Source organism: Neolamprologus brichardi, chromosome 15 (assembly GCF_056152115.1).
Source record: "Neolamprologus brichardi isolate AB-2024 chromosome 15, ASM5615211v1, whole genome shotgun sequence".
NCBI lineage: Eukaryota > Metazoa > Chordata > Actinopteri > Cichliformes > Cichlidae > Neolamprologus > Neolamprologus brichardi.
In genome coordinates, this window is record NC_142118.1 from 15,354,874 (window position 1) to 15,379,326 (window position 24,453).

The following is a 24,453-nucleotide window of genomic DNA, read 5'->3' on the forward strand; positions in this document are numbered from 1 at the left end:
GGTCTGCAGATGGAAATGAGCCCAAGCCTGGGCATATTTACATTTGTTAAAATGTTCATTAATATGTATTGTCCCTCTTTCTAAATAAAAATAAATTAAATTAAATTCTATTAAAATGACCCTCATCCAGATCGCACTGCTTACAGGCATTTTCATAGCATAAAAAGATAGAGCTGGAGTCATTTAGATACCAGGAGAGGAACATTAAGTCTATATACTGTATAATTGAATGCAAAATTTGAACCAGGTGTGTGAATTTCTCCTATATTGGCTCCCTGTCAAATCCAGAATTAAATTCAAAACCCTGCTCCTCACAACATCTTGAATCATCAGGCTCCATCTTTGTCTTTCCTGCTTCTTTAGTGCTCACAGTGAAATGAGTGTGTTCAGTTGTACGCCTGAAAGGGCGAGCATTCAACTGAGTTAAGGAGTCTAACCATAGTAAAAGTATTTCCTTTGCAAACCCAGCATTTTAATAAAGCCCTTGTATCAACATGTTTCAGTTCACAGGGTTGTTGGATTTGTAAATATATGCAGGCATATAAAAGATAAACTTAAAGTAACAGAATAAAAATGCCCTGCAAAATGCTACCTAGCTTAGCACAACGTCACTACCTGTAGCTTGTGCAGTATAAAATAACATTATTAAACTTTTAATTTAATTATGCTAAATGTATATGATGCATTTGAAATTGTGAAGTAGTTGATGACTGATTTCAATTATATTAGTTCAAATAAGGATAAGGTTTATATGTACATGTGTATATGTGGCTGATTTTAATCTAAAAAAGGGAGGTAGGTAGGCCTCCCAGCACTCCTGTCTATTTTTCTTCATCTCTCTATCTCATTTTTCTTCCCCTTTTTTTCTTTTCCTAACCTCTTCATTTAAATACTTTTTAAGACTCTGAGTCAAGTGCTTGTACTGCATTACTGGACTGTTCTGAACGTCTTAAATCCCTTTATTGATGAAGCAAAGTCAAGCTTTACAAGTAAAGACTTAACAAATGAGTTGGGGCAAACTAAACTGAATGAAAAACAAAAACAAACAAAAGAAACCCCAGAATAAATAAACTAATAAAAAATAGAAAGCTATAATACCTCTGTTAGTCGGTACTGTGTCTTGACAATACACTCTTGCCTTATTTTACATCCATAGCTTCCGTACTTTTGTACATTTAAGTGTGATTTTACTTGAGTAAGCTTGTCCACTCATCGAGCCTACAAGTCAGCACTCAGGGCCAGTGTTGTCCATTAACCTGCCTGTGTGAGCATCAGAAACATGGCGGAAAGCGAGTTGAACGTTGACAGCCTCATCTCTAGATTACTGGAAGGTAGGTTAGCATTTGTGATCTAGCGTCTTTATGTAAATTTATTCGGTCAGGAGAAAAAGGCTATCTGGAGGTTCTTGTTTGTAACCAGGAACTTCACGACATGTTTCGAAAGCATTTCGCCATCGCATCCTTAGCTGTTTTTCATCGGCATCAAGCGTTAAGCTAACAGCCGCGTTAAAAAGCTACGGTAAACGTTAGACCCAAATAGTGTGGCATCACTCTATCTGTTCGTTATTGCTGGTTAATGCTAGTTTTGAGATTGTGTGGAAAATAAGAGTGATGTCAAATTGGCTTGCTGTTGCCCGATAGGGATAGTGAAAGCTAATTACATTAAGTAGTCATATAAGTTGAGGGTTTAACAGCACCTCTTTTGTTGTAGTGGGTGCTGGTTAATATTTTTCTTATGTTGGGGAACAGGAAGAACTGTTAAATTTTATGGTTGCTTAGTAACACTAACTGTTCTCGTTTCCAAGGCATGTAACTAAGTCGGCTACCTCTGCGGACACACCCCCTTTACGTAGGGGATCACTAAAGCCTGCACGGCTAATTTAAACAGTAAACCAGTGTATTCCCTAGGCTGTACCTGGGGTGGGAATCAACTCAGTCCACTAGTACTGTTCTGAGGTATTAGTATTTCCCACGAGTACCTGATACTTTTAAATAAAGCAATTCCATAACATTTAAGAAAACGAGAATCTTGAGTTATTAGTTGCTGTACAATGCATAATTTAAGAGATAAAATAAATGAAATGTATCAATAAAAATGACGTATTTGATCGATTAAAAAAGTGTCTTAAATGAAAACAAAATACACAAAACTTAAAATTTAATAGTATTTTTTGGTCCAATTTCTAAAAGCAGAAAAAAATCTGCGTATGATACCCAGAATTATAAAATAGTTTAAATAAACCCCACATCCATCAGTGTAAGTAAAAGTGAAGTGAACTTCTTTTACCTTTCACCTTAATCTTTTCATTTGCTCATAACAATTCAGTATTATCTTTGTTGTTGCTTGCCTGAAACCAAATAAAGAATGGTATATGGAAAACAATAAATAATATCTGGTTAAACATCCTGCTTATTGGCATATGCACTTTGTGGTAATGGAAAAACCAATGATATGCAAAATCATTGTTACTGTCTTTACACTTAAAAATGTATTAAATCCTTCAATTCCATCTACTTTAATGCATGTCATGAACTAATTTTGGATGTATTTGTTCTGCACATACTGAAATTTGTGCATTTAACATCTGCAGGAAGATTGATAGTATTTAACATTACTAGAACTCCACTGTAATTAAAAATCAGCATCACGCTAATTTATTACAAATCTATATTGTTTTTATCTGTGGTTACCATTATGGGTTTAATGTGCAACTTGTACCTACTGTCAGTTGTTCAATAACATTTGTGAGTAAGCTTTCAGCTTTGGCTAGCGCTACCACATTTCTAAACAACCTTGTTGTTTTTCTTCATACATTAATCTGCCCTCTAGACTGGACCGCCTGCGCTCACTCACTCATAAACTTCCAACTGAGCCAACAAGCTGTTCATTCCTGATCTTGCCAGTTCATAACAACCCATGTTGATTGGAGTAAATAGCATATTTGGCCAGTAGCAAAGCAAAACTTGGTGATCAGATTTCTTTAATCTGTGGTGCAAATGTAAATAAAAGACAAAACTTGTGACTTGAACATACTATTTTTTTTTAATTAATAGTTTCGTTTAATATAAATGTTTTGGGAATTGGTGATATGAATGAAATTTTTTTCTTTTTCTGTTTAAATTACAATAATGATATATGTGTGTTACTTTTTACCTTGTAGTGCGAGGATGCCGTCCAGGGAAGATCGTACAGATGACAGAGGCTGAGGTGCGCGGGCTCTGCATCAAGTCCAGAGAGATTTTCCTCAGTCAGCCAATTCTTCTTGAACTTGAGGCTCCACTCAAAATCTGTGGTGAGAACCCACCTATATCCCCAGAGGGCGTTTATATACATTGTTTTTATTTACTTTGTTCACTACATTTACAATGCTTACAGGTTGAATTGACCAAAAATCCGCTTGGATTTGTCTTATATGTTTTAAGTCCCTTCACAGCAAGACAGTCCACCCCACAATGCTGTTATTTTTGCTCCCAGCTAACCATGTTTAGATTCACAGTAGTTCACTGTAGCACAGAAACCGCATTAGTGAAGATTATGAATGACCACCTTATGGCCTCTGACACCTCACTCATCTATGTGCTTGTCCTGCTAGACCTCAATGCAGCATTTGATACAGTTGAGCTTAATATTTTACTAAACATTTTATAAATATGTTTATAACATGCCATTCATTTTCAAAGATATCTGTATAATCACATGAGATCAATAAACTGTAGGTAAAAATTTTCATTTCAGGTGATATCCATGGGCAGTACACAGACTTGTTAAGGCTATTCGAGTATGGAGGTTTTCCGCCAGAGGCCAACTATCTGTTCCTGGGAGATTACGTGGATAGAGGGAAGCAGTCATTAGAGACCATTTGCCTTCTGCTCGCTTACAAGATCAAATATCCAGAAAACTTCTTCTTGCTCAGAGGGAACCACGAGTGTGCCTCCATCAATCGCATCTATGGCTTCTATGACGAATGTAAGTTGGAAAATCAGTGCTTGTCTGCATCTGAATACTGTTAGATTTAAATTCTGTTAATTTAACTTGATGGTTACAGTTTCATAGATGTAAAGATTAGCTGCTTCTGTGGTTTGTATTGATACAAACTGAAGAACTATTTTCCTTTCTCTTTCTGTTATTCAATGGAAATAAGCACTATGGCGATAAATTATGTGTAAAAGACAAAAACGTTTGATCAACATTGGATTTAATCCTTAATATTCTCTAGTGCTTACTGCACTAGAGAATACAAATCATGATTATTAAAGTAATCTGATAATGATTAAAGTTCAAAACATATATTGAATTTTCTGAAAGCTAAAAATGTGAAAAGTGAACATTTCTGGTTGTGAGATAACTGAAGTTTTCATGGATGTAACATAACACACCTGAATTGGAAATTGTTTCTGGTTAAATTTTCCTCAGGCAAACGCAGGTTCAACATAAAGCTCTGGAAGACATTCACAGACTGTTTTAACTGTCTGCCCATTGCTGCGATTATTGATGAGAAGATTTTCTGCTGTCACGGAGGTTTGTGAAACATATCTGTTATGTAGGAGGTAACAAAGTACGGCTGAATAATTTGTCTCCGTGAATTAAAAGTGTGCCTCTAAATAGGCAGTAGGATCATATAGAATTACTCCATTTATCAGTCTTAGGTATTTAAATGCATTTGAGGGCTTAGCTAGTAATATATCTTGTTACTATTGCATTAACTTAACATATTTTTACTAACTACAGTAAATACTTGGTAATTCATGACATTAGTCAACTTTGTTTTTGCCATGTCTAAATTTTTTACTGATGCATGTAGTAAATACTGTCCTCTTTTGCTCAGGACTGTCACCTGATCTGCAGTCCATGGAACAAATTCGACGTATTATGAGACCCACTGATGTCCCAGACACAGGTCTGTGTTTAAGTTAATAGATTCATGAAGATCATCATATATATCTGTTGTCATTTCCCATTGTGCACATGTTCAGTGTAAAATTATGAATACATTGTCACCTACTGCTTTAGCATGTAGACTGTATATAAAGGATGGACATAGCTTTGAGGTTTAAAGAGTAAAGCCATTGTCATAGTGCCTTAAGCCCCATCCAGATATGAAACAATTTGCTCATGGTGCCTTGCTTTGTAGCTGACAGATGTTCATTGCAGGACATTTTAGGCTCTGGTTGTCTAGGTAACTCGCTTATGTTTTTACCACCCCCTTATATGTCAGTCAGCACTTTCTTTGTTCCCACTCAGAGCTGTTTAGATCACTCACCTCAGAGATGAGGAAAAATGTAACTCAGGAGTGGTCCACTTCATGTCCTTAACAGTTTTTTCATCTGTTGTCATTTGAAGCATCTGACTGTTAATGACATTCCCGGATCTTTGCTTGCCATATCGCTGTTAGTTGTTCCATTTTGAACCCCCATTTAGACTGATTTTTTTTTTTTTACAATGGCCAGTCAGGGTGACCATACCCATCACTTCTGGTAATTCCATCACATAGCCACGCCCATTTATGGTCACTGTCACGGTACAGCTGTCTTATTCCAGCTTCAGCAGCTTGAGGGCTGTGCTGCTCAAATCGACTAGTGATGTCAATTTGAGGTCGACTTTGCTGGATGGTACCATAAACACTTTTGTGATGAGGTTATGGTCTTGCTGACTAGTTTCAGTTATGTACGGTTTAGGGTGAGCCTGACTTGTGATTGACAAGTCTCTACTGTATCAGTGCATGGTGACAAGTTTGGATTTAAAACACCAAGATGTCGCTCGGAAACAAGTCTTCACAACAGTTTCACTAACAAACAGGTGAAATGTCAGTTTTTTTAAACATACAATTACATGTATAAGTTTACAAAAATAGGCACTTGTCGGTGGGTAACTGCTCAACTCGACTGCGCTGCTGACTTAAATGTGCCACATTCCAGGCTTGCTGTGCGACCTGCTGTGGTCTGATCCAGACAAAGATGTCCAGGGCTGGGGTGAAAATGATCGGGGCGTCTCCTTCACCTTTGGGGCTGATGTGGTCAGCAAGTTCCTCAACCGCCACGACTTGGACCTCATTTGTCGAGCACATCAGGTAACACTCAAGCTACTTGATGACATACAACTGTATTAAAATGACTCAGCTGATAATTAAACTTCCATTTGTTAATGAAAACAAGTTTGGTCAGTTTTAATTTAATTAAATCATTTTTATTTATTACAGCTCGAAAGTGAAAACAGATCTGATCATTTTGTATGCAAAACATGTTCCCGAAATATTCTTGAATAACATACAACTACCTAGTAGAAAATATTTTTGGCTTACTGAGTGGAACATTAAGCTACCAAAACCATCTTTAAAAAAAACAAGCCTTAAAAATAACTGAATTGAATTGATTACCAAAATAGGTGCCAGTTAATTTTCAGTCAGTCATCTTGTATTAATCCTGCCACCCCACAGGTTGTTGAGGACGGTTATGAGTTCTTTGCAAAGCGGCAGCTGGTGACCCTGTTTTCTGCTCCCAATTACTGTGGGGAGTTTGACAATGCAGGCGGCATGATGAGTGTGGACGAATCGCTCATGTGTTCTTTTCAGGTAGAGCATGTTCATTTTGATGGCACATTAAATCTCCCTTAAATCCTCTGTAGGCCTATATGTCAACACCGCTATCTGTTCTTTTCAGATCCTGAAGCCGTCAGAGAAAAAAGCTAAGTATCAGTATGGAGGGGTGAATTCAGGTCGCCCGGTCACCCCACCTCGTACCACTCAGGCACCTAAAAAGAGGTGAGCAGCTGGCCCCGACTCTCCTGCTCCTCCTCTGGCTGGGCTTTGGCCCACATCCCTGCAGGCTGCCTCAAACACTCCAGCCTTCTCAGTCAGTTTATTCACGTGTAAATAGAAACTCAAAGAGAGGGTTTTTTGTTTTGCTTGTTCTGTGGGTATTTTTATGAATATGTGAGTGATTTTTCTTTTTTTAATGCTACAGTATGTATTTACTCAGCTCATTCTGGAATATTAACACCAACCTTTTTTTGAAATGGCCGAGATACTTCTTTGCCTTCAGATTAAAAAAAATCGTGGTTTTGTAAATGCATGCACGCTTGTGTGATTGAGATGAGCTCTTTGTTTAAGCAATGTGTAAAATCAGCACTCTCCCAGCCTACAGGTCCAAATAAATCCAGTCTCATCTCGATTCCCACTGTGTTATCTCAAGTATTACACACTGGTTAAATCGTTAAACATTTTGGGAAATATGCTCCTTTGTTTTCCTGCAAAATATCAGGTAAGACTTCTCACCTGTTAAATATGGCTTTCATAGCTTAGCACAAGGGCCTGAAATCACTCTTCAGACTTCCCAGTGTAAAACTTAAATCGACAGATCTCTTGTTAAGGACACATTGCATCTCAATACTTGTCACACTTTCAAAAGTATGGATGTGCTCTCAAGGACCCCTCCACAGAATGGCTGTTTGTTGCATTAGTGCATTTCCCACCATCACGGGTGTTAGTTTGCGAAACAGATGTGCCATGAGCACAGATTCATTAATTAGACACAAATTGTTGTGCTTCCAGTCTGAAAGTGCTAAAGACTCTGGAGACACTCAGGACTAACAATTTTAAGTTTTCCTAATTGATACTTTGAGGCTTTAGTTGTGTTTTTAGGTGTTGGTTTGGTTTAGGCAGCAAAAATATTTGGTTAGATTTAGGAAAAGATCATGGGTTGGGTTTAAACAGGTGTAGCAAATGTTTTAAAGCAGCGCATGTGGGCACAAGAGGTACTTCCAACTGAAGTGCATTAAATTCAGTGCTGGGGTGAGTGTCAACAAAAAGGACAATTTGTGTTCAAAATTAGTCGTATTGTCTACTCCTTCAGGTTTTGCAGTGAGACTGAGCTGCAGGGTAGCATGAGCAAAGTATCTACCAGGTCGATTGTTAGATTTAGCTCCTCGAGTACTATTTTTTTTCAAATTTTTCACAAATTAAATTTGAATTTGATTGCGATCAAATTTGGACTACCTTCTTAAAATTCACATACTATATAAGTATGGTGTACAGCATTAAAGTTTACTGAAAGAAACGCCTTTAAAATTAGTGTGGGTTTTTTTTTTGTTCGTCCAGATAAACCAAATATTGTTAATGTTCTTGTTAATATTATTGGGCTTTGGAGGTGCTGATATGTTGATTTTGTTGTATTTGATCTCTGCTAGTCATGCTAGACACTTGATTCCAGTCTTTATGCTAAGCTCTGTTAGCTGTACCTACAGTCCCAAACAACACAACAAACGAACCGTTAATCAATTCACCATGAATTTCACTCTTAGCAGGTACGGCCAAAGCATATTTCCCATAATGTTGAATTTTATCTTTAAACGTGACAGCTAAGACTTTTCTTACGACTCAAGAATGTTTTCTTCCTATGGAGATGCCAATAAAATCCAGAGACTTTTATGATGTAAGTGCAATAAATATTGCTAGAAATCTTGCTGTATGCAAGCACAATTATGTGAGACGGCTATTAAAGCCTCTTAATTTCAAAAAGATGCCAACTTGTGCTAAATCTTTAGTTGGGCATTTGTATAAAGCCGATGCTCCTCGTAGTGTTTCAAGTCCATTTTTCCACAACTCATACTGTACTGTCTACATTTTTAATCCCTCACATCACTGAACAAGCATTAGTGGGTGTTTCCATTGTTGGTATAAAATATCGATAAAGCAACATTGTAAATGGTTCCTTTTTTGCTTCTGAAGTAAAAATTCAGACATCATGGACCCACACTGCTCAGAGAGCACTTTGAGTGTGTGTCCTTTAGTCTGATAAATACTTAAATGTGTAGAAAAGTAGACAGATGTGCCAGTGTGAAAAAAGAGAAAGTAAGAAAATGAAGAACACGGCATCTTGTTAGATACAAGACGAGGTTTCAAATACAGGATTAACTAGTCGTTGTCAGTTCATTTTTAGTGTTCACAGCTCAGTTGTATGTTTGTTCTTCACAGCAGTGGGGTTTGACCATTGCCCTCTTTCACTGTCCAGAATGTATTTTCTGTTACTGTGTGTGAAAAGAGGGTAAAATGTATCAAGTCAAGATGCCTGCATTTTGTTTGTTGTTGGCATTGCATTACATATAGACTGTTCCGACTTTGTGGTTACCGAATCAAGTACAGTACATCATTTCCAACTCACTAACCAACATTTAACCTTCAGATCTTGCCTTTTGCCTTGTAAATCTATTGGTCTTCAAGTTGAGAAACAGTATGTTAAGATGTTCTGAGATTTGTACAAGTTTGTTTCAAACGAGTGAAATAAATGGAAGCGCTGTTAAGCCTGCTTTAATACTTGTGTCTGATTCATTAAATTAGTGCAGATCATAGTGGTAGTTTGGTTAGTCCGCTGACACTCAGAAATCACGGTGATTTGTTTTAGGCACAGGAATACAGAATACCCTCAAAACTGCTGTTACTAGTTACATTTGAAAATTAGATACACCAGTCAAATAATGTGGTTAATAAAAAAAACAAAACAGTGATTTTACACTGTATGTTTTGGGAACATAAAGACAGACCTCAGTCTGACTTGAGAGCTTGCAGCACTGACTGTGGTACTCTGCTGACGTAGTACTTGTGGTTACGGAGTGTAGCAAGAACCCCGGCCGAGTTCATGTGCTTTACACTAGCATCATAGCGGTATGCATTTCCATGCATATCAGTCAGTTTACCTGCATTAGAAAAAGAGATGATCAGGAAATATTTGGGAAACGATTTTAGAAAGTGGTTTAAACACTAAAAAAAAAAACAAAAAAAAAAAAACTGTCTATACATGACATTATGTTGCTATATGATTAAATGTTTTCACCTCCAACAGCATGCAGGATTGCTTCAGGAGCACAAGTGTCCCACTTCTTGCACCCTGGACTAGCAAAGACATAGGCAGAAGCTTTTCCTTCAACAAGCTGGATAATCTGCAGGTAGAGAAGCACGGACAGAAAAATGTACGTTCAGTCTCTCTGTGTAGAATGTATCTATATAACTAGACAAAAGCATCCACTTTTCCAAGTTTTAATTTTAATAATGTGTCAAGAGATTTATTCTAAAGACACTTCTTCAGCTAAGAATCTAAAGGTAGAAACACACAGACGCTGCAGTTTTTACTTGCAAGGGCATGATCACAGAACGCTCACACCAGAGTGAAGATAAGAGTGGTTCAGGTGTATGTGTGTGTGTGTGTGTGTGTGTTATTCTGAAGGACGTGGCCCCTCTTCTTGCAGATAAAAGTATCCAGCTCTCCTCTTCCTGGCAGGAGTGAAATGATAACAGCTTGCTCAGCTATTATCACTGTGAGAAAGAATTTATAAAGCAAGTCTTAATTCCAACAACAGTCTAAGTCATAAAAGGGTCATCATGCAGTATTCTATAATATGCAAACTTATATCACTAAAAGATTATACTGACTACTAAGTACAATTTTATATTGACATAATGTAAAAGAAAAATCTCACTGCATCATAATTCATTGGTCACTAATGTAAAAAAGTGAGTTCAATTTGTTAGCACTTTTTTATATTGATTTACATCTTTCTTTTATTATTTATATAGTAACAACCTTCACCACCTTCATAATGGGGTGCGCTTAAACTAAAGCAAAGAGCTTGCAACAATAGAGAGAAAACCACATTTACAACAATCTTCTATGAATGCTACTTTTCAATACTGGGAATATTTTAATATAAAGAGAACGCCGGTTGGGGTGAGGGGAAAGAAGAGCAGAGAGAGCTGATAACCAATAAACTAAACAAAGCACAAACTCCAGGACAATACATAAAATAAAGCCATGGAGTAGTGGGATATAAATGCATGAAGGGTGCATTTGGTAGATTATGTGAGGCATGCCTGCAGACAAAGCCCTATGATAGCATAAGAAGAGCACAGGATCCTACTTTAACAGAACCTGTGGATTTAAAGCTTGTGATGGCACACGGGGAATCAATCAACTGACTGTTCATTCTATACATGCAGTTTTTATGTCTTGATGATCTCTGAAATTAAACATAATGTTGATACGTTTTAAAAAACCCTGCCCGGACAAGTACAAAGAGTTGTTACCACTGTCAGAAGAAAATTTTAGATCCATCTTACCTTATTTCCAGCACCACCCACTCGTACAACTTCGTGAGGCTCCATGGCATCCACACAGTCTGTTACCAGCTTGTTGCTATGGGAACGGGTGGTGGTGACAATCCGTCTGTCACCTGGAACTTCCTGGAGCTGGAACCCAAAAGCGCCCAATCCCAGCATCCCCCACATGGTTCTTCCTAATTGTGTTCCTGCACCAAGCTGATGTTGAAAATGTCACAATTAACCTTACTCACTCAACTACTACAGACTCTTTCTTATAGGTATGCTACATTTTGGACACTACATATTCAATTCAATTCAATTCAATTTTATTTATATAGCGCCAAATCACAACAAAAGTCGCCTCAAGGCGCTTCATAGATACAGAGAAAAACCCAACAATCGTATGACCCCCTATGAGCAAGCACTTTGGCGACAGTGGGAAGGAAAAACTCCCTTTTAACAGGAAGAAACCTCCGGCAGAACCAGGCTCAGGGAGGGGCGGCCATCTGCTGCGACCGGTTGGGGTGAGAGAAGGAAGACAGGATAAAAGACATGCTGTGGAAGAGAGACAGACGTTAATAACAGATATGATTCAACACAGAGAGGTCTGTTAATACATAGAGAGCGAGAAAGGTGACTGGAAAGGAAAAACTCAATGCATCATGGGAATCCCCCGGCAGCCTACATCTATTGCAGCATAACTAAGGGAGGATTCAGGGTCACCTGGTCCAGCCCTAACTATATGCTTTAGCAAAAAGGAAAGTTTTAAGCCTAATCTTAAAAGTAGAGATAGTGTCTGTCTCCCGAATCCAAACTGGAAGCTGGTTCCACAGAAGAGGGGCCTGAAAACTGAAGGCTCTCCCTCCCATTCTACTTTTAAATACTCTAGGAACAACAAGTAGGCCTGCAGAGCGGGAGCGAAGTGCTCTAATAGGGTAATATGGTACCACAAGGTCATTAAGATAAGATGGGGCCTGATTATTTAAGACCTTGTATGTGAGGAGCAGGATTTTGAATTCAATTCTGGATTTAACAGGAAGCCAATGAAGGGAAGCCAAAACAGGAGAAATCTGCTCTCTCTTTCTAGTCCCTGTCAGTACTCTTGCTGCAGCATTTTGGATTAGCTGAAGGCTTTTCAGTGAGTTTTTTGGACATCCTGATAATAATGAATTGCAGTAGTCCAGCCTGGAAGTAATAAATGCATGAACTAGTTTTTCAGCGTCACTCTGAGACAGGATATTTCTAATTTTAGAGATGTTGCGCAAATGGAAGAACGCAGTCTTACATATTTGTTTAATATGTGCGTTGAAGGACATATCCTGGTCAAAAATGACTCCAAGGTTCCTCACAGTGTTACTGGAGGCCAAGGTAATGCCATCCAGAGTAAGAATCTGGTTAGATACCATATTTCTAAGCTTTTCAGCGCCGAGTACAATGACCTCAGTTTTATCTGAGTTAAGAAGCAGAAAGTTAGTGGCCATCCAAGTCTTTATGTCTTTAAGACATTCCTGCAGTTTAACTAATTGGTGTGTGTTATCTGGCTTCATGGACAGATAGAGCTGGGCACATATATGTGCAGCTGCAAAAGAGTCCTACTGTGATATCATGCTTTTACATTCCCTAATGTGCACAACAATGAGACAAGCCCAAATATCAAACGGTGGAAAAGCAGGGGTTCAAGCAACTGGTTAAAAAGCTTGACGGAAGTGACGACATTCCAGGTATAAAATATTTTTCAGTTTCACTTTTATTGGGTCTCAATATCATGCAGGTCCTGGAGAGTTACAAGGTTAGATTACTTTAGTTATTCTAAATTTAGAAGTTAAAAAGTTAATCATCATTAATATCATCATTGCAAATTTCATTGAACTATTGTGTTATCAGATACTTTAAAATAACAGCTTGTTTTTAAGCTGCTGGCCTATCGTTGTTATAGCTTGCATGTAGATTTTTAATAAGCGAGCTATTTTATAATGCATCTCTAAGATGTACAATACAATTCAGCAACTGAAGACTAAAATATGGCTCTAGTCAGCATTTATCAGGAGAAGATGGGCCACAGCACAGCTGAGACATCTAATTTTGCCTCTGAGAAGCCATCAAGCTCACCAGGTACAGCATGCTCAGTGGGTAAGAAAATCACATTATTTCCATCTCTGGTGGCTCTTTCATCTGTGCAGCTTTTGTGTGCTGATTTTAGTGTGTCTTGTGATGATTTTGTTGTGTACTATAAGGTGAATGATGTTTACAAAAAGTACTACAAAATGGCTGACACACTATTTAGCAAAGCTGTTAGACAGTTTGAACACAGTTTTGATTTGGCTTGTACCTGGTAGTTGTAGAACGGTTGGTTGATCACGCCTGCGATGGCTTTGCCTCCATATGCAATCCCAATGAGCACTGTCACATTATCCAGGAGCCCTGAAGTCAGGAAGCAGCAGGATGTTAGCTTGAAGCCACTAAACGACATTACTGCATTTTCACTTATAAATATTTCTAGTGTGGCCATAATAATTAATATTCTGCAAGGCCAGGCTTAATCGTTGCCTTTCCATACAGAGAGCTGTGCTGTGAAGCTGAGGGGTGTCCAACCCTTTGTGTGGTGCCTGGGCCACAGCTTGGAAATGGAGACACCTCGATGCTAGGGTCAGCAGAAAGACAGTGGACAGGTGGATAAGCAGGAGCAGGGATGCACAAAGAAGAGGCAAAAAAAGTAGCAGTGAAGTTCTGAGAGCTGAGAACCAGAAAGCAACCAAGCAGGCTTGTGCACAGAGAGCTCTATGCAGCTGAATACACAGAGATGGGAGGAGATTTTTAAGACATGCTTCAGAAGAGCATACCTTCAGTATATTCCTTTGTGCCATCAAGAGGATCTACCCACACAACTATCTGAAATTCAGATAGACACATTCAGAACAAGTATGTATACACCGTAGGAGGTAAACAGTGTCCAAGCAACAACTGTACAACATTGATTTGTAATAGCAGAAAATACTTTTTTATTCAGGTGCTAAACCTCTGAAACTAAACCCACATGTGATTACCTCTTCTTCTTTCAGCTGGCTGTACTCAGGTGGACAACTCCTCTGAAGAATTTCCTCTGACTGGCCAGTCTCAATTAGATCTTCCTGTATCACTTCAGAAGGAAGATCCTGAACAAAGTATATAAATATTCATGAGCTTTGTCATAATACGAGGATGTTTTTAGGTCTAGGTGCCCACAGCAAATAATTTGGCTAAATATTGTTGACACTTACCTCCTCTCCAATTATGGTGATTTTAGGGAAACATTTGGACAGTGAAGCACAAATGCTCTGCTGTGCTAGTCTATCTGCCAGTGTTTGCAGATCATTAGCGCCTGTCTGTGCAAGAGTAGAAACAGAAATGTTAAACTTTAAACCTTACATGTTTAACCATGAGTGCAGCTAGTGTTCTTAAACCACAAAATGCACATAGTGGGGTCATACCTTTTCCACAATACCAAGTTCTCCACTGTGAAGGACATTCCGTACAATGGTCCCAGCCTTTTCAGCCACAGCATAGGCTGAGGCCACCAGTCGCATAACAACAGCAGGACTTCCAGACATTGCTTTCTGATTGGTGTAGGGCAGGAGAAAGTAAAACTCATAAAACTAGGAGTGATTTTGTTCAATATGCCAATCTGCTATAGCCAGGTTTAAAAACTCAAATGCATAGTACTCCAGTTGATAAATATAATATCTTAAATAAAAGATAACAATGATAACCCTTAAAATTAACAAAAAAATAAGTCCTTTTTGGATTTATTCCTAAAAAAAATAGCTGAAAAATACCAAATACTCTGGATAAGCAAATAGCTTTTACAATCCCCCAGTTAAATTAAAAGAATACATAGGATACTGCAGCTACAAGAGTTAATGACGAAGTTAAGCTGATCACAACACACTAATATCAGAAAATAATAGTAGCTTCTCTTTGTTGTACATTTTTCTTATCTTAATGTACATCAAAAAATATTTTTAGGTTATTTTAATAAGATTTACACATTCAAATGAAAATATTTAGCTAAAGGCAACTGTCCCATTAACTCACAACAACACTAGTGCCATCATCTGCCAATATTTTCTAGCAAAGTGTTACAAGTAACGAAAATGTCACTTTAATGTGATATATATATATATATATATATATATATATATATATATATATATATCAGAATGGTCTAAAAACGACTACTCAAGCAGGTCTTTCCACTCGCCTCTCCCTATAATGCTAAAGGATGTGGATATCCCGAATATGGTCATCTGTGGCATAGGTCATGCTGTGGGTGCAGCAGCTGATTAATTGACTAATCATTCAGCTGTACTTTACTGTGTAAATCAATTATTTCTAGTATATCTTGTACTCATATGTATAAATTTGTAAAGTAACTAAAACTTTTACACAAACATAAACATTACTCGCTGAAATATAGTGCAGTACAGGTATAAGGTCTCACAAAAAGACACGACTAAAGTTTAAGTATGTTAAGATTGCATTTTAGTAAGTACAGTACTAAATGTACTTAATAACAGCCTAACATTGATAGTTTAAAACTCAGTGAATGCCGTCTTTCGATAACCAGCTTCGTAGGTTAAATATTAAGTAGTTAACTTTGCATTTTAGAGTGATTAGTTTAGCTAAGTAACTAAAGGTCGGGTGTAAACGGAATTCTAAGTATGCTCGTGCAGTTAAGGCTAATTAGCCACCATGCTATAGCTCAAAGCTAGGTGACTAAAAATCTAAAATGAAGAATATTAAAAAATATATCCTCTTAACTTCGATGAGTACTTACTGATGCTAACGCTGTGCAATAGCCACAGTTTTCGTGGACTGCACCTGGAGTTTGTGAAGGAGGAAGATGCAGGAAGTGGTAGACCTTTGATCCCCACAAGATATGTACCCCCTCGCCCAAAAGACAAACTCTCAGCAACGTTTCAGAATGAACCCGTCAACAAATAATAAGAACGCCGACACGGATTAAAATACAGCGATTATCTCTCATATATGAATGTGTGTAAGTAATTCGAATTTGTGTTACGCAAAACAACGTTAAGTTTTGCTTAAAACTGGTCTAACCACACTGTAAAACCGTTACGGAAGTACCGGAATATGGAGGTGAACCATCTCGCTTTTGCTCGTGAAACACGTTTTCTCTGTACTGACAGATGTGACGGGTCAAAGTGCCCGCCGGTTTCGTCGAAGGGGAGGAAAGGAAGGACAGCCTTACAGTTTTTTGTTTAAATTTTATTTAACATTCAGTTTTCGTGACCGTAATTGTGTTTTCAGTGAGAAAGCTGTGTTTTGCATTTTAGAACTCCACTTCGTGAATCGCAAACACAATTTGTTATCGGACATCTGTACTTTTTTTTTCTCCTTCTAATTTTCTGTCATGTGCAGCATTACAGTAGTGGATGTTCATGTGTCTGCACAACTAATCATTGAGAACCAAAAGCTGCTGCTTTAAATGCGGGGTTTCAGCATTTGTTGTACACTTGACCCTGTGTGATATCAATAAGACCACATACGCTTAACTTGGTCATCTCTAGTGACTGCCCACATGCTTTTTCAATCATCTGTTTGACAGGAGCAACCAATCAGCAGTAAGGTCACTTAAAGGCCTAGAAAACAACAGATTATTTTGAGCTACTCTAGTAGCTAAAGAAAAAAACAAAGATGTAAAGTTAAGAAATTAAGATGTAAACATAAAATAAAATAAAATAGCCGTTTACTGAATTAAATTAAAAGCAGTTCATTTGACTCAGTAGAGGCTGTTTTTTCTTCTTCTTTAATCCTCAATATGGTTTCTGTATTTTCAAATAAACTCACATTGATCAGAGAATTAGGAGTACATCCATATTTAAATGAAAAAAAACCTTGTATTACAGACATGCCAACCCACCATCATGATTTAACCATTATATATGACTGGTGTACACTATCAAAATAGTTTACAGTAGAAACAGAAATAAAACTTTTGGCTGACCAGTTACATTTTAATGTGGCATACAGAAGCAGCAACTGAAAAATGGGAGAAAAGTTAACATTTTTCAGATGAAAATTTAAATATTTGATGTCAATGTGCATATCACAGGCAAGTCATCTGTTTGCCAGAGGTCTGTAGCCCATCTCTCCCTCTAGCTGCTCTGCGGTTAGAGCACCCAGCAGAGGTTGACAGTCTGGATTGAAGACTGAATAAGCACTCAGTTCACCAGGCTTGCGGGGCGCTGGGCTCCGGAGTCCTTCATAAAGCCAGTAGAAGAGGGAGATGACAAAGAAGGGGAGACCAAACTCCAGTTCGGCAAACAGACCCAGCAGAACCAGCCATAGCAGCACTTTTAGTAAAGTGATGTTAGAAATGACAAACTGTCTGGAAGCTAGCCACTTTCCCAGAGCGCTATCCAGCAGCCAGTCTCCACGATCCTATAGTGAATACACAACAGAAAAAGAAGAAGAGAAGAATAAAAACATGTGATGCTACAAATACACCAAACTGTATAAAATAAATAAACAATAGGATGTCAGTTTTCTTACAAACAGCTCACAAATTGTACATAACTTAGTGGGGATTAAATGAACATATACAGTACAGTGAGTATTCCTTGGCTGCTGAGAAATAATATGAGCTTAAAAATAGCTTGGATCTCCAAATCAATACACAATCAATACAGGTACTTTATTATTTTTCCCACAAACACATTTATTTCTAATCTTTAGAGAGAATGGTTCAAAAAAGAGAAAATATCCAGTGAGTAGCAGTTCTCTTGTAGATAATGCCATCAAAAGCCAACACTTTTTTGGCAACAGTAATTCAACCAATCATTACAACCAAGTAAGTGCATACCTTTATGACCACAGTTTACCTATCTTCTAATGGCTCTGTCCAGCAGGGTAACATGTCACAACCACAAATCATCTCAAACAAGACAATGACTTCACTGTCCTCAAATGGCCTCCACAGTTATGAGACCTCAATCCAATAGAGCACCTCTTTGACCTTATGTTTGTTTCCAGCAACTTGTTAAATCTATCTCACGAATAATATAGGCAGTTCTGGTGGCTAAAGGAGGTCCAACCTGATTTCAAACGAAATGCCAGAAGGTGTATTCTGGTACTTGACAAAAAAAGGACTGCTTATTTTACACTGTTGTAAACACTGTTGGCCTATAATCTGTCAAAAGTATCTAAAACATATCTTTTTGTGAATTATATCAAGTCATTTTGAGTAAAAAAAAACCCCAAAACAAAACCCCACAATAACATTAGAAGATATTTTAAATGGACAACGTAGAAAACAAGGTAGGTGAAATAACGTCATGGAAATACCTTCAATTCATTTTCTTTATTTAACTCTTTATTTTATATGTAAACCCTTCGTAAATCCTGTTGACTACAGCCTATTTACCAGTGTGGGCAAATATATTAGATATGAAAAAATACAAACGATGGAAATCACTTTTAGCAGGTGTAACTAATGATGTGGTCTGTGCGTATGTTTACTGTTATATTTGATGGTTTACTTCGTCATTGTTCGTGAGTGTGCTTTTTTAAATTACTGCCAATTCAAAAACAATACTATCAGTGCAAAACAGACGAAGCACTCTATTTGTCACGCACAGTCCGATCTTTAAAATAACAAGCTAAATCGGGAAGTTCATGAGCTTCCCGATTGAAATTATCTCTTACGCTGCTTTGAGAGCCGTCGGTCGTAGCCTGGTTGTTTCGTGCCCTGTCTTCAGGCTGCAGACTGTCAGCCGTGGGTGTTTTATCACACTGAGCAGCGGTGTCTGCTGCTGTCTCCCCTCTGGATTGTGAACCAGTAGTCTCACTCTTCTGAGCAGCTTTTTCAGCCTGTCGTCTGGCTCTGAACTCTGCCAGCTTTTGCTCCATGGATAATTAAGAACCGACAGCAACTCATTCACAACTTCTATAAGCTCACATTAAAGTTATAAGCCCTTCGAAGCACAGTAAATCTCTCTCTCACACACACGAACTTTCAGTCTAAGTTTGATGACTTGCTACTAGCTTAGTAACAGGTATGTTTACATTTTACGTCGACGTCTACCTGAAAGCAGGATGGTGTGTCGCAAGAAGCCTCCAACGGTCCCCGTTTTACGACAGTTTCACAGTTCTGTTGCTAGCTTAGTGATTGTTTTCAGTAGAGGTAAGTTCCCAAATGTTATACTGTTTTATGTTCATTTAGTTTGGTATATAAATAAATGGATTTTTCGCTGCTGTTGCTGTTGATAACCGTCAAATTTTAAGCTACTGAATGAACGATCGGAGACACATGCTAATCACCACATAACCACCACGTCTCCTTTATATATACGTGTCGTTGTTGTATTTAGCTTGTTTGTGCTATTATTGCGGTTTCTATATTTTTTTATTGGTTTATCAAGCTAACAGTTATCATTATGTTATACATTGAAATATATTTCAATATAACAAAGATGCTTCCTATTCTTGAAGCTACCTCGATCTTCCTTTAATTTTCCTACTTTTATTATTACAAAATGTAAATGTTTTTAATTTTGTCTACATCAGTCCGTGTACAGTGGCTTTATTTTTTCGTGGCTTTCTGTTTTCTCTGCAGACATGGCCTCAGCTCCAGCACAGCAGCCCACTCTGACAGTTGAGCAGACCAGAGGTGAGAGGAACAGCTAGTTTATATATATAAAAGCTCCCGTTTCTACTTGTTTTACTCTTCCCCAGGTGGTCCATATTGTTGCTGAATAAATACTGGGCAAGTACTCGTACTGTTGCATTTGTAAGACTGAGACCTGTACTTGTTAGCAGGATTTTGGATTATCCAGGTAGCTTCAGGGTTAACCCTAGGTTTTCTGTACTACATAGGTGGTTCACTTTTTACCGAGGTAAGTCATCACGGTAATTTATGCTGTAGACCTAACCTGCTCTGGACGTGGTTAAATTACATGGAACCATCACCTACTGACCCATCCTGGAAGACCCGGGAGAACTCTGTGGGGAGAGTTGTAGGATGTAAAGTTTCTGTGTTTCCCTGATGAGCATCAGTAATAAATACAGATTTTTAGACACAACTTATTCCTTGTTTTCTGTGTTGGCAGCAAACAATTTTACAACAGCTTTTTGTTTTACGAGTAATAAATAGTAATATAAAATAAGTAGTAATATATAAACCTAAAACAGGACGGCTACACTGACCTCATATCAAATTTGTACTAATCCTGTGTTTGAATTCTGTTTTTATATTTAATATTTACTTTCAAGCCCTTAAACAGCACTGAGTCTGCAGCTGAGAGAACAAAAACTTACATTTTTAAGAGCGGGTTATGTTCTGAGTTTAAGTTTAAAATCAACTGGAAGCGGCGTGATTCACTGATCCTTTTATTCACAGCACATTTTAATTGCAATATAGATTGTATGCTGGTCTGTGCTTGTGTGTGCAGCTTATTAATGTGTACCTTAGTAAAACCTCTGAATGAAGCACAACCTGTGAGTCATATTATAACGGCAATGTGCATGATTAACTTGGTGATTTAGAAAATGTATAAAATGCTGTTATGCTTAATTCTAATCTGCTGCTGAGTCTCTTTTACTCTGGTGGTATTACAGCTACTAGAACACAGGACACACAAAGAATGCCTGTTCAATCAATAATATGGTTTTAACTTTTATCTGCAATAAACTATGGCAATGTAAACATCTCCTTGATTCAGAATAATATTATTAATAATAGTATTAAGCTGTGGTACAATAAGCTTTAATATTCAAATGGATCCAGTTTAAAGTTTCAGAGCTCTAATGCACAGCCATCACCTTAGAAATAAACAGCAGGACTGAGAGCGCACTCAGTGTTAAAATAATCAACTGGAATGAAAATATTTATTTTACTGTTTTGTGTGCCAAATCTAAAGCTTTCATCCTTTGTCCTTTTTACAGCTGTTTTGCATTTTACTGGTATATATTTTTTAATGTTCTTTATAGACTTTTAATCACGCATTGATAATGTTTCTGGATTAGGTGACAGTCATAGGGATCATTTTCTGTGGAAGAAGAGTCATATGATCCGTGAAATGCCTCTTTTAGATTGGTTAGATGCAGCCAATACCACCCTTCTTGTGTTAACGCACAAGAGAAACCCTGGGTTAACTTATTGAGCTGATAACCAGCTTTGTGTGACCTTTTATCCTGATTGCCAGTGTTAGCATAAGTGAATCTAGATAACGGTAAAATAGCCTGGGTGTTGTGAACTTTTTTTGTAGTATAGGGCCCTGGAGTTGGATGGGGTGCACTTTCTTTGTTCATGAAAAGTAAGAAGAAGAATTAGTGATGGTGATTTTCAGGCTCCAGATTAGTTACTGTACTGCCATCCATCCTTCTTCTTCCGCTTATCCGGGACCCGCGGGGCAGCAGCCCAAGAAGAGAAGCCCAGACCTAGCTATCCCCGGCCACCACCTCCAGCTTATCCAGAGGAACACCAAACCAGGCCAGCCGAGAGATATAATCTCTCCAGCGCATCCTGGGTCTGCCCCGGGACCTCCTCCCGGTGAGACATGCCCAGAACCCCTCTCCCACGAGGAGCTCAGGAGGCATCCTTGTGAGATGCCCGAACCACCTCAACTGGCTCTTTCAATGTGGAGGAGCAGCGGCGCTACTCTGAGCTCCTCCCAGATGGCCGAGCTCCTCACCCTATCACTAAGGGCGAGGCCAGCCACCCTTTGGAGGAAACCCATTTCTGCCACTTGTATCTGCAATCTCGTTCTTTAGGTCACTACCGAAACCTCGTGACCATAGATGAGGGTAGGGGTGTAGATCGACCAGTAAATTAAGAGCGTCACTTTTACACTCAGCTCTCTTCACCACAATGGACTGCTACAGCGTCTGCATCACTGCACCAATCCGTCTGTCAATCTCCCGCTCCCTTCTCCCGTCACGCGTGAACAAGACCCAGAGATACTTAAACTCCTCCACTCATCCCTGACCTGGAGTGGGCACTCTACCCTTTTCCAGCTGAGGACCATGGCCTCAAAATTTAGGGTGCTGATTCTCATTCCCACCGCTTCACACTCGGCTGCAAACTGTTCCAGTGCGAGCCAACAGAACCACATCACCTGCGAAAAGCAGAGCTGAGATTAATTACTGCAATGTGGAGACATAAATCCCTTTGGGGTTTTGTCAAGCAGGGTGTGTGATGTTGGAAAAAAAAAACTGCTGCAATGTGGAACTGCAGGCAATGTCTTGTGAACAAGGTATAAGCTGGCAGTAGTTAGTTGATAATTTCTTCTAAAATGTGCAGCAATGTCAGGAAAAGGTTGGGTTTTTTACTTTGTGGAGCAGCTACTAAAAAAGCTTTTTTTTCACAGTGGTTTTGAGCGAGGTGATCCAGGCATTCTCAGTACCGGAGAATGCCGCACGGATGGAGGAGGCCAGAGAGAGCGCCTGCAACGACATGGGCAAGATGCTGCAGCTTGTGCTCCCTGTGGCCACCCAAATTCAACAAGAGGTTATCAAAGCCTACGGATTCAACAATGAGGGGGAAGGTGAGCTTTTTTGTATCTTAAAACTAAAAATGTGCTTGGTTTTGTGCAAACAGTGTACTGTGAAAATAAGCGGCTCGCCCACTGCTGGCCTCCCATTTAGTTTTTGTAGAAAGAAAAATTATTGTAATCTCCCCGGTCTTGAGATGATTAGGGATGCACTTTGTCCAAAGAGCCAACCCAAGTAGTAAGATTATCTGTGGACATTTTTCAGGACAGCAGGTTCCTTTCTCCAAGTTAAAGTACCAAGTGTAAGACATTATTTCCCTGAAGGCTTAAAACAATAGAAACTACTCTAAAGTTCAAATAATTTTAAGACACCATTCAGACTAGAACAAATGATCCCACCGGTGCTAATTAGTGCTGGCTGATATGATGCTGAGTACTCATATAATTTAATTTGGGTCTTAAATGTGTGAATTGGACATTAAACTACCCAAAGAAGAACAAATAAATGCTGCATTTATAAATCATATTTGTTTCTCATCTAAACGTTTCTTACTGTTTTCTATCTCTAAAGATATTACCTTCAATCTCCCACACAATGCTGTTACAGAAACCAAACTTTGCAGGGTTGTAGTCACTTTAGATGTATACCAGTCACACATTGGAGAGATGTCTGATAAACTACCCGAGACATAAAGACAGTTATAACTAGGAGGCTTGCAACAGATTGCATAGCTCAGACAGAGGCTCGATGGAAAAATAATGAAATTGTTATGGGATTAGGTACAAAGTCGGCAGCAGATGAGACCGCCTGAATCCACAGAGGAGCTTTAAGATGCAACAACAAAGCCAGACAGTGTCTTTAAAACACTTATATTCCACCTACTGAGTTCATTATTATCAAAACTAATATCATCCTCACTACAGTGTCACAAACATATGCACATCACTGTTTTTTATAGATACTAAATGACATTTTAAATGGGCCTCAATTTTTAAATCACACACACACAGGGAATTTTTTCAAATTAAACATGTCCAAAGTTTTAAATAATAAAATCAGTGTATGTATAAGTAATCCCTGGGAGCCCAAGGCTTGGGTTTAATGAGGCACACAGCACAGATGCCCCGCCTACTCGTGGTTTAAATTTCCTGTCTGCAAGGTGCAGCCAATCAAAAGGGAGTTGCTTTAAAGGAAGACGAGTTGAAATGGAAATCTGTTCTAGGAGAATCCAAAAAAGTCAGTAACAAACTGTAATAGATCCCTTTCGATGGAAACTTCCAGTCTGTGCTGGTCATAGGCTGCATGTTATTCTGGGGAGATCATATAATTTGTCATGCTGATCATCTGCTTCCCTTTCAGGTGTCCTTAAATTTGCCCGACTGGTCAAGATGTATGAAACCCAGGACCCAGAAATCGCAGCCATGTCTGCTAAACTGAAATCTCTTCTCCTACCGCCACTTTCAACACCACCTATAGGAGGCGCCATTCCAGCTTCATAGGAAATATTACTTCCATCCATTGTTCGCAAGGATACTTCCATTTCAACTTTGGAATACAGTGCAGTTATGAGCAGATCCAGCATGCCGTCAACAGTTCTGTCTTTATGTGGAGCGGTTATTGTTTAAAAACACTAAATATTCCAAGAAAGACAACACAACTTTTCTGGTTTTATCTCAAGTACCCTTGCTTAATTATTGCTTTTCTTTACTGTTCTGTATTTATTTGTCACATGTTACACCATGACCACTTTCTTAACCTTAATCATTTCCTTTGATGCCATGTTTTGTACCATTTTTATATGCTGTCAAATGTCTTTTTTGTTTAAATTAAAATGTTTTCTCTGAACCTGTGTGCATTGTTAATGCAGAAAATGTGCA

General features: G+C 38.5%; 4 protein-coding genes across 5 annotated transcripts; 2 read left to right on the plus strand and 2 right to left on the minus strand.

Annotated features, from left to right (window-relative positions):
- Positions 1-1,224: 1,224 nt before the first annotated feature.
- On the plus strand, positions 1,225-7,067 carry LOC102799878 (serine/threonine-protein phosphatase PP1-beta catalytic subunit-like). The gene is made up of 8 exons (XM_006792632.3): positions 1,225-1,331; positions 3,161-3,292; positions 3,736-3,966; positions 4,414-4,518; positions 4,826-4,897; positions 5,916-6,067; positions 6,434-6,568; positions 6,657-7,067. The coding sequence occupies exons 1-8, from the start codon at positions 1,280-1,282 to the stop codon at positions 6,759-6,761; spliced, it is 984 nt and encodes a 327-aa protein (XP_006792695.1). The 5' UTR covers positions 1,225-1,279; the 3' UTR covers positions 6,762-7,067.
- A 2,218-nt stretch (positions 7,068-9,285) lies between these two features.
- Positions 9,286-16,192, minus strand: bpnt1 (bisphosphate nucleotidase 1). Of its 2 annotated transcripts, XM_087852888.1 has the most exons (10): positions 15,900-16,192; positions 14,554-14,679; positions 14,344-14,448; positions 14,131-14,238; positions 13,927-13,975; positions 13,644-13,727; positions 13,416-13,507; positions 11,105-11,302; positions 9,825-9,930; positions 9,286-9,687 (listed from the first exon to the last, which is right to left on the minus strand). In XM_087852888.1, exons 2-10 carry the CDS (start codon positions 14,671-14,673, stop codon positions 9,536-9,538), a joined length of 1,014 nt encoding a protein of 337 aa, XP_087709014.1. In that variant the 5' UTR covers positions 14,674-14,679; positions 15,900-16,192; the 3' UTR covers positions 9,286-9,535. The 2 variants fall into 2 exon arrangements, with proteins under 2 accessions (XP_087709014.1, XP_006792693.1); XM_006792630.3 differs by lacking the exon at positions 13,644-13,727 and having other exon boundaries at positions 15,900-16,058.
- A 682-nt stretch (positions 16,193-16,874) lies between these two features.
- saysd1 (SAYSVFN motif domain containing 1) lies at positions 16,875-19,158 on the minus strand. The gene is made up of 2 exons (XM_006792633.3): positions 18,791-19,158; positions 16,875-17,527 (listed from the first exon to the last, which is right to left on the minus strand). The coding sequence occupies exons 1-2, from the start codon at positions 18,992-18,994 to the stop codon at positions 17,204-17,206; spliced, it is 528 nt and encodes a 175-aa protein (XP_006792696.2). The 5' UTR covers positions 18,995-19,158; the 3' UTR covers positions 16,875-17,203.
- A 1-nt stretch (position 19,159) lies between these two features.
- grcc10 (gene rich cluster, C10 gene) lies at positions 19,160-24,421 on the plus strand. Its single transcript, XM_006792634.2, has 4 exons — positions 19,160-19,268; positions 19,701-19,754; positions 22,453-22,629; positions 23,936-24,421. The coding sequence occupies exons 1-4, from the start codon at positions 19,181-19,183 to the stop codon at positions 24,073-24,075; spliced, it is 459 nt and encodes a 152-aa protein (XP_006792697.1). The 5' UTR covers positions 19,160-19,180; the 3' UTR covers positions 24,076-24,421.
- The last annotated feature ends 32 nt before the right edge of the window (positions 24,422-24,453 follow it).

Excerpts from the sequence above, each read along its gene's own strand:
- LOC102799878 (XM_006792632.3), top strand. The coding sequence starts at position 1,280 with ATGGCGGAAAGCGAGTTGAACGTTGACAGCCTCATCTCTAGATTACTG. Across the intron at positions 3,967-4,413 it reads CTATGGCTTCTATGACGAAT|GCAAACGCAGGTTCAACATA; the intron begins GTAAGTTGGAAA and ends AATTTTCCTCAG. Across the intron at positions 6,569-6,656 it reads CGCTCATGTGTTCTTTTCAG|ATCCTGAAGCCGTCAGAGAA; the intron begins GTAGAGCATGTT and ends TGTTCTTTTCAG.
- bpnt1 (XM_087852888.1), bottom strand. The coding sequence starts at position 14,673 with ATGTCTGGAAGTCCTGCTGTTGTTATGCGACTGGTGGCCTCAGCCTAT. Across the intron at positions 14,239-14,343 it reads TCACCATAATTGGAGAGGAG|GATCTTCCTTCTGAAGTGAT; the intron begins GTAAGTGTCAAC and ends TACTTTGTTCAG. Across the intron at positions 13,728-13,926 it reads CACAAAGGAATATACTGAAG|CATCGAGGTGTCTCCATTTC; the intron begins GTATGCTCTTCT and ends TGCTGACCCTAG.
- saysd1 (XM_006792633.3), bottom strand. The coding sequence starts at position 18,994 with ATGGAGCAAAAGCTGGCAGAGTTCAGAGCCAGACGACAGGCTGAAAAA. Across the intron at positions 17,528-18,790 it reads CCGACGGCTCTCAAAGCAGC|GATCGTGGAGACTGGCTGCT; the intron begins GTAAGAGATAAT and ends TATTCACTATAG.
- grcc10 (XM_006792634.2), top strand. The coding sequence starts at position 19,181 with ATGGTGTGTCGCAAGAAGCCTCCAACGGTCCCCGTTTTACGACAGTTT. Across the intron at positions 19,269-19,700 it reads AGTGATTGTTTTCAGTAGAG|ACATGGCCTCAGCTCCAGCA; the intron begins GTAAGTTCCCAA and ends TTTTCTCTGCAG. Across the intron at positions 22,630-23,935 it reads ATTCAACAATGAGGGGGAAG|GTGTCCTTAAATTTGCCCGA; the intron begins GTGAGCTTTTTT and ends CTTCCCTTTCAG.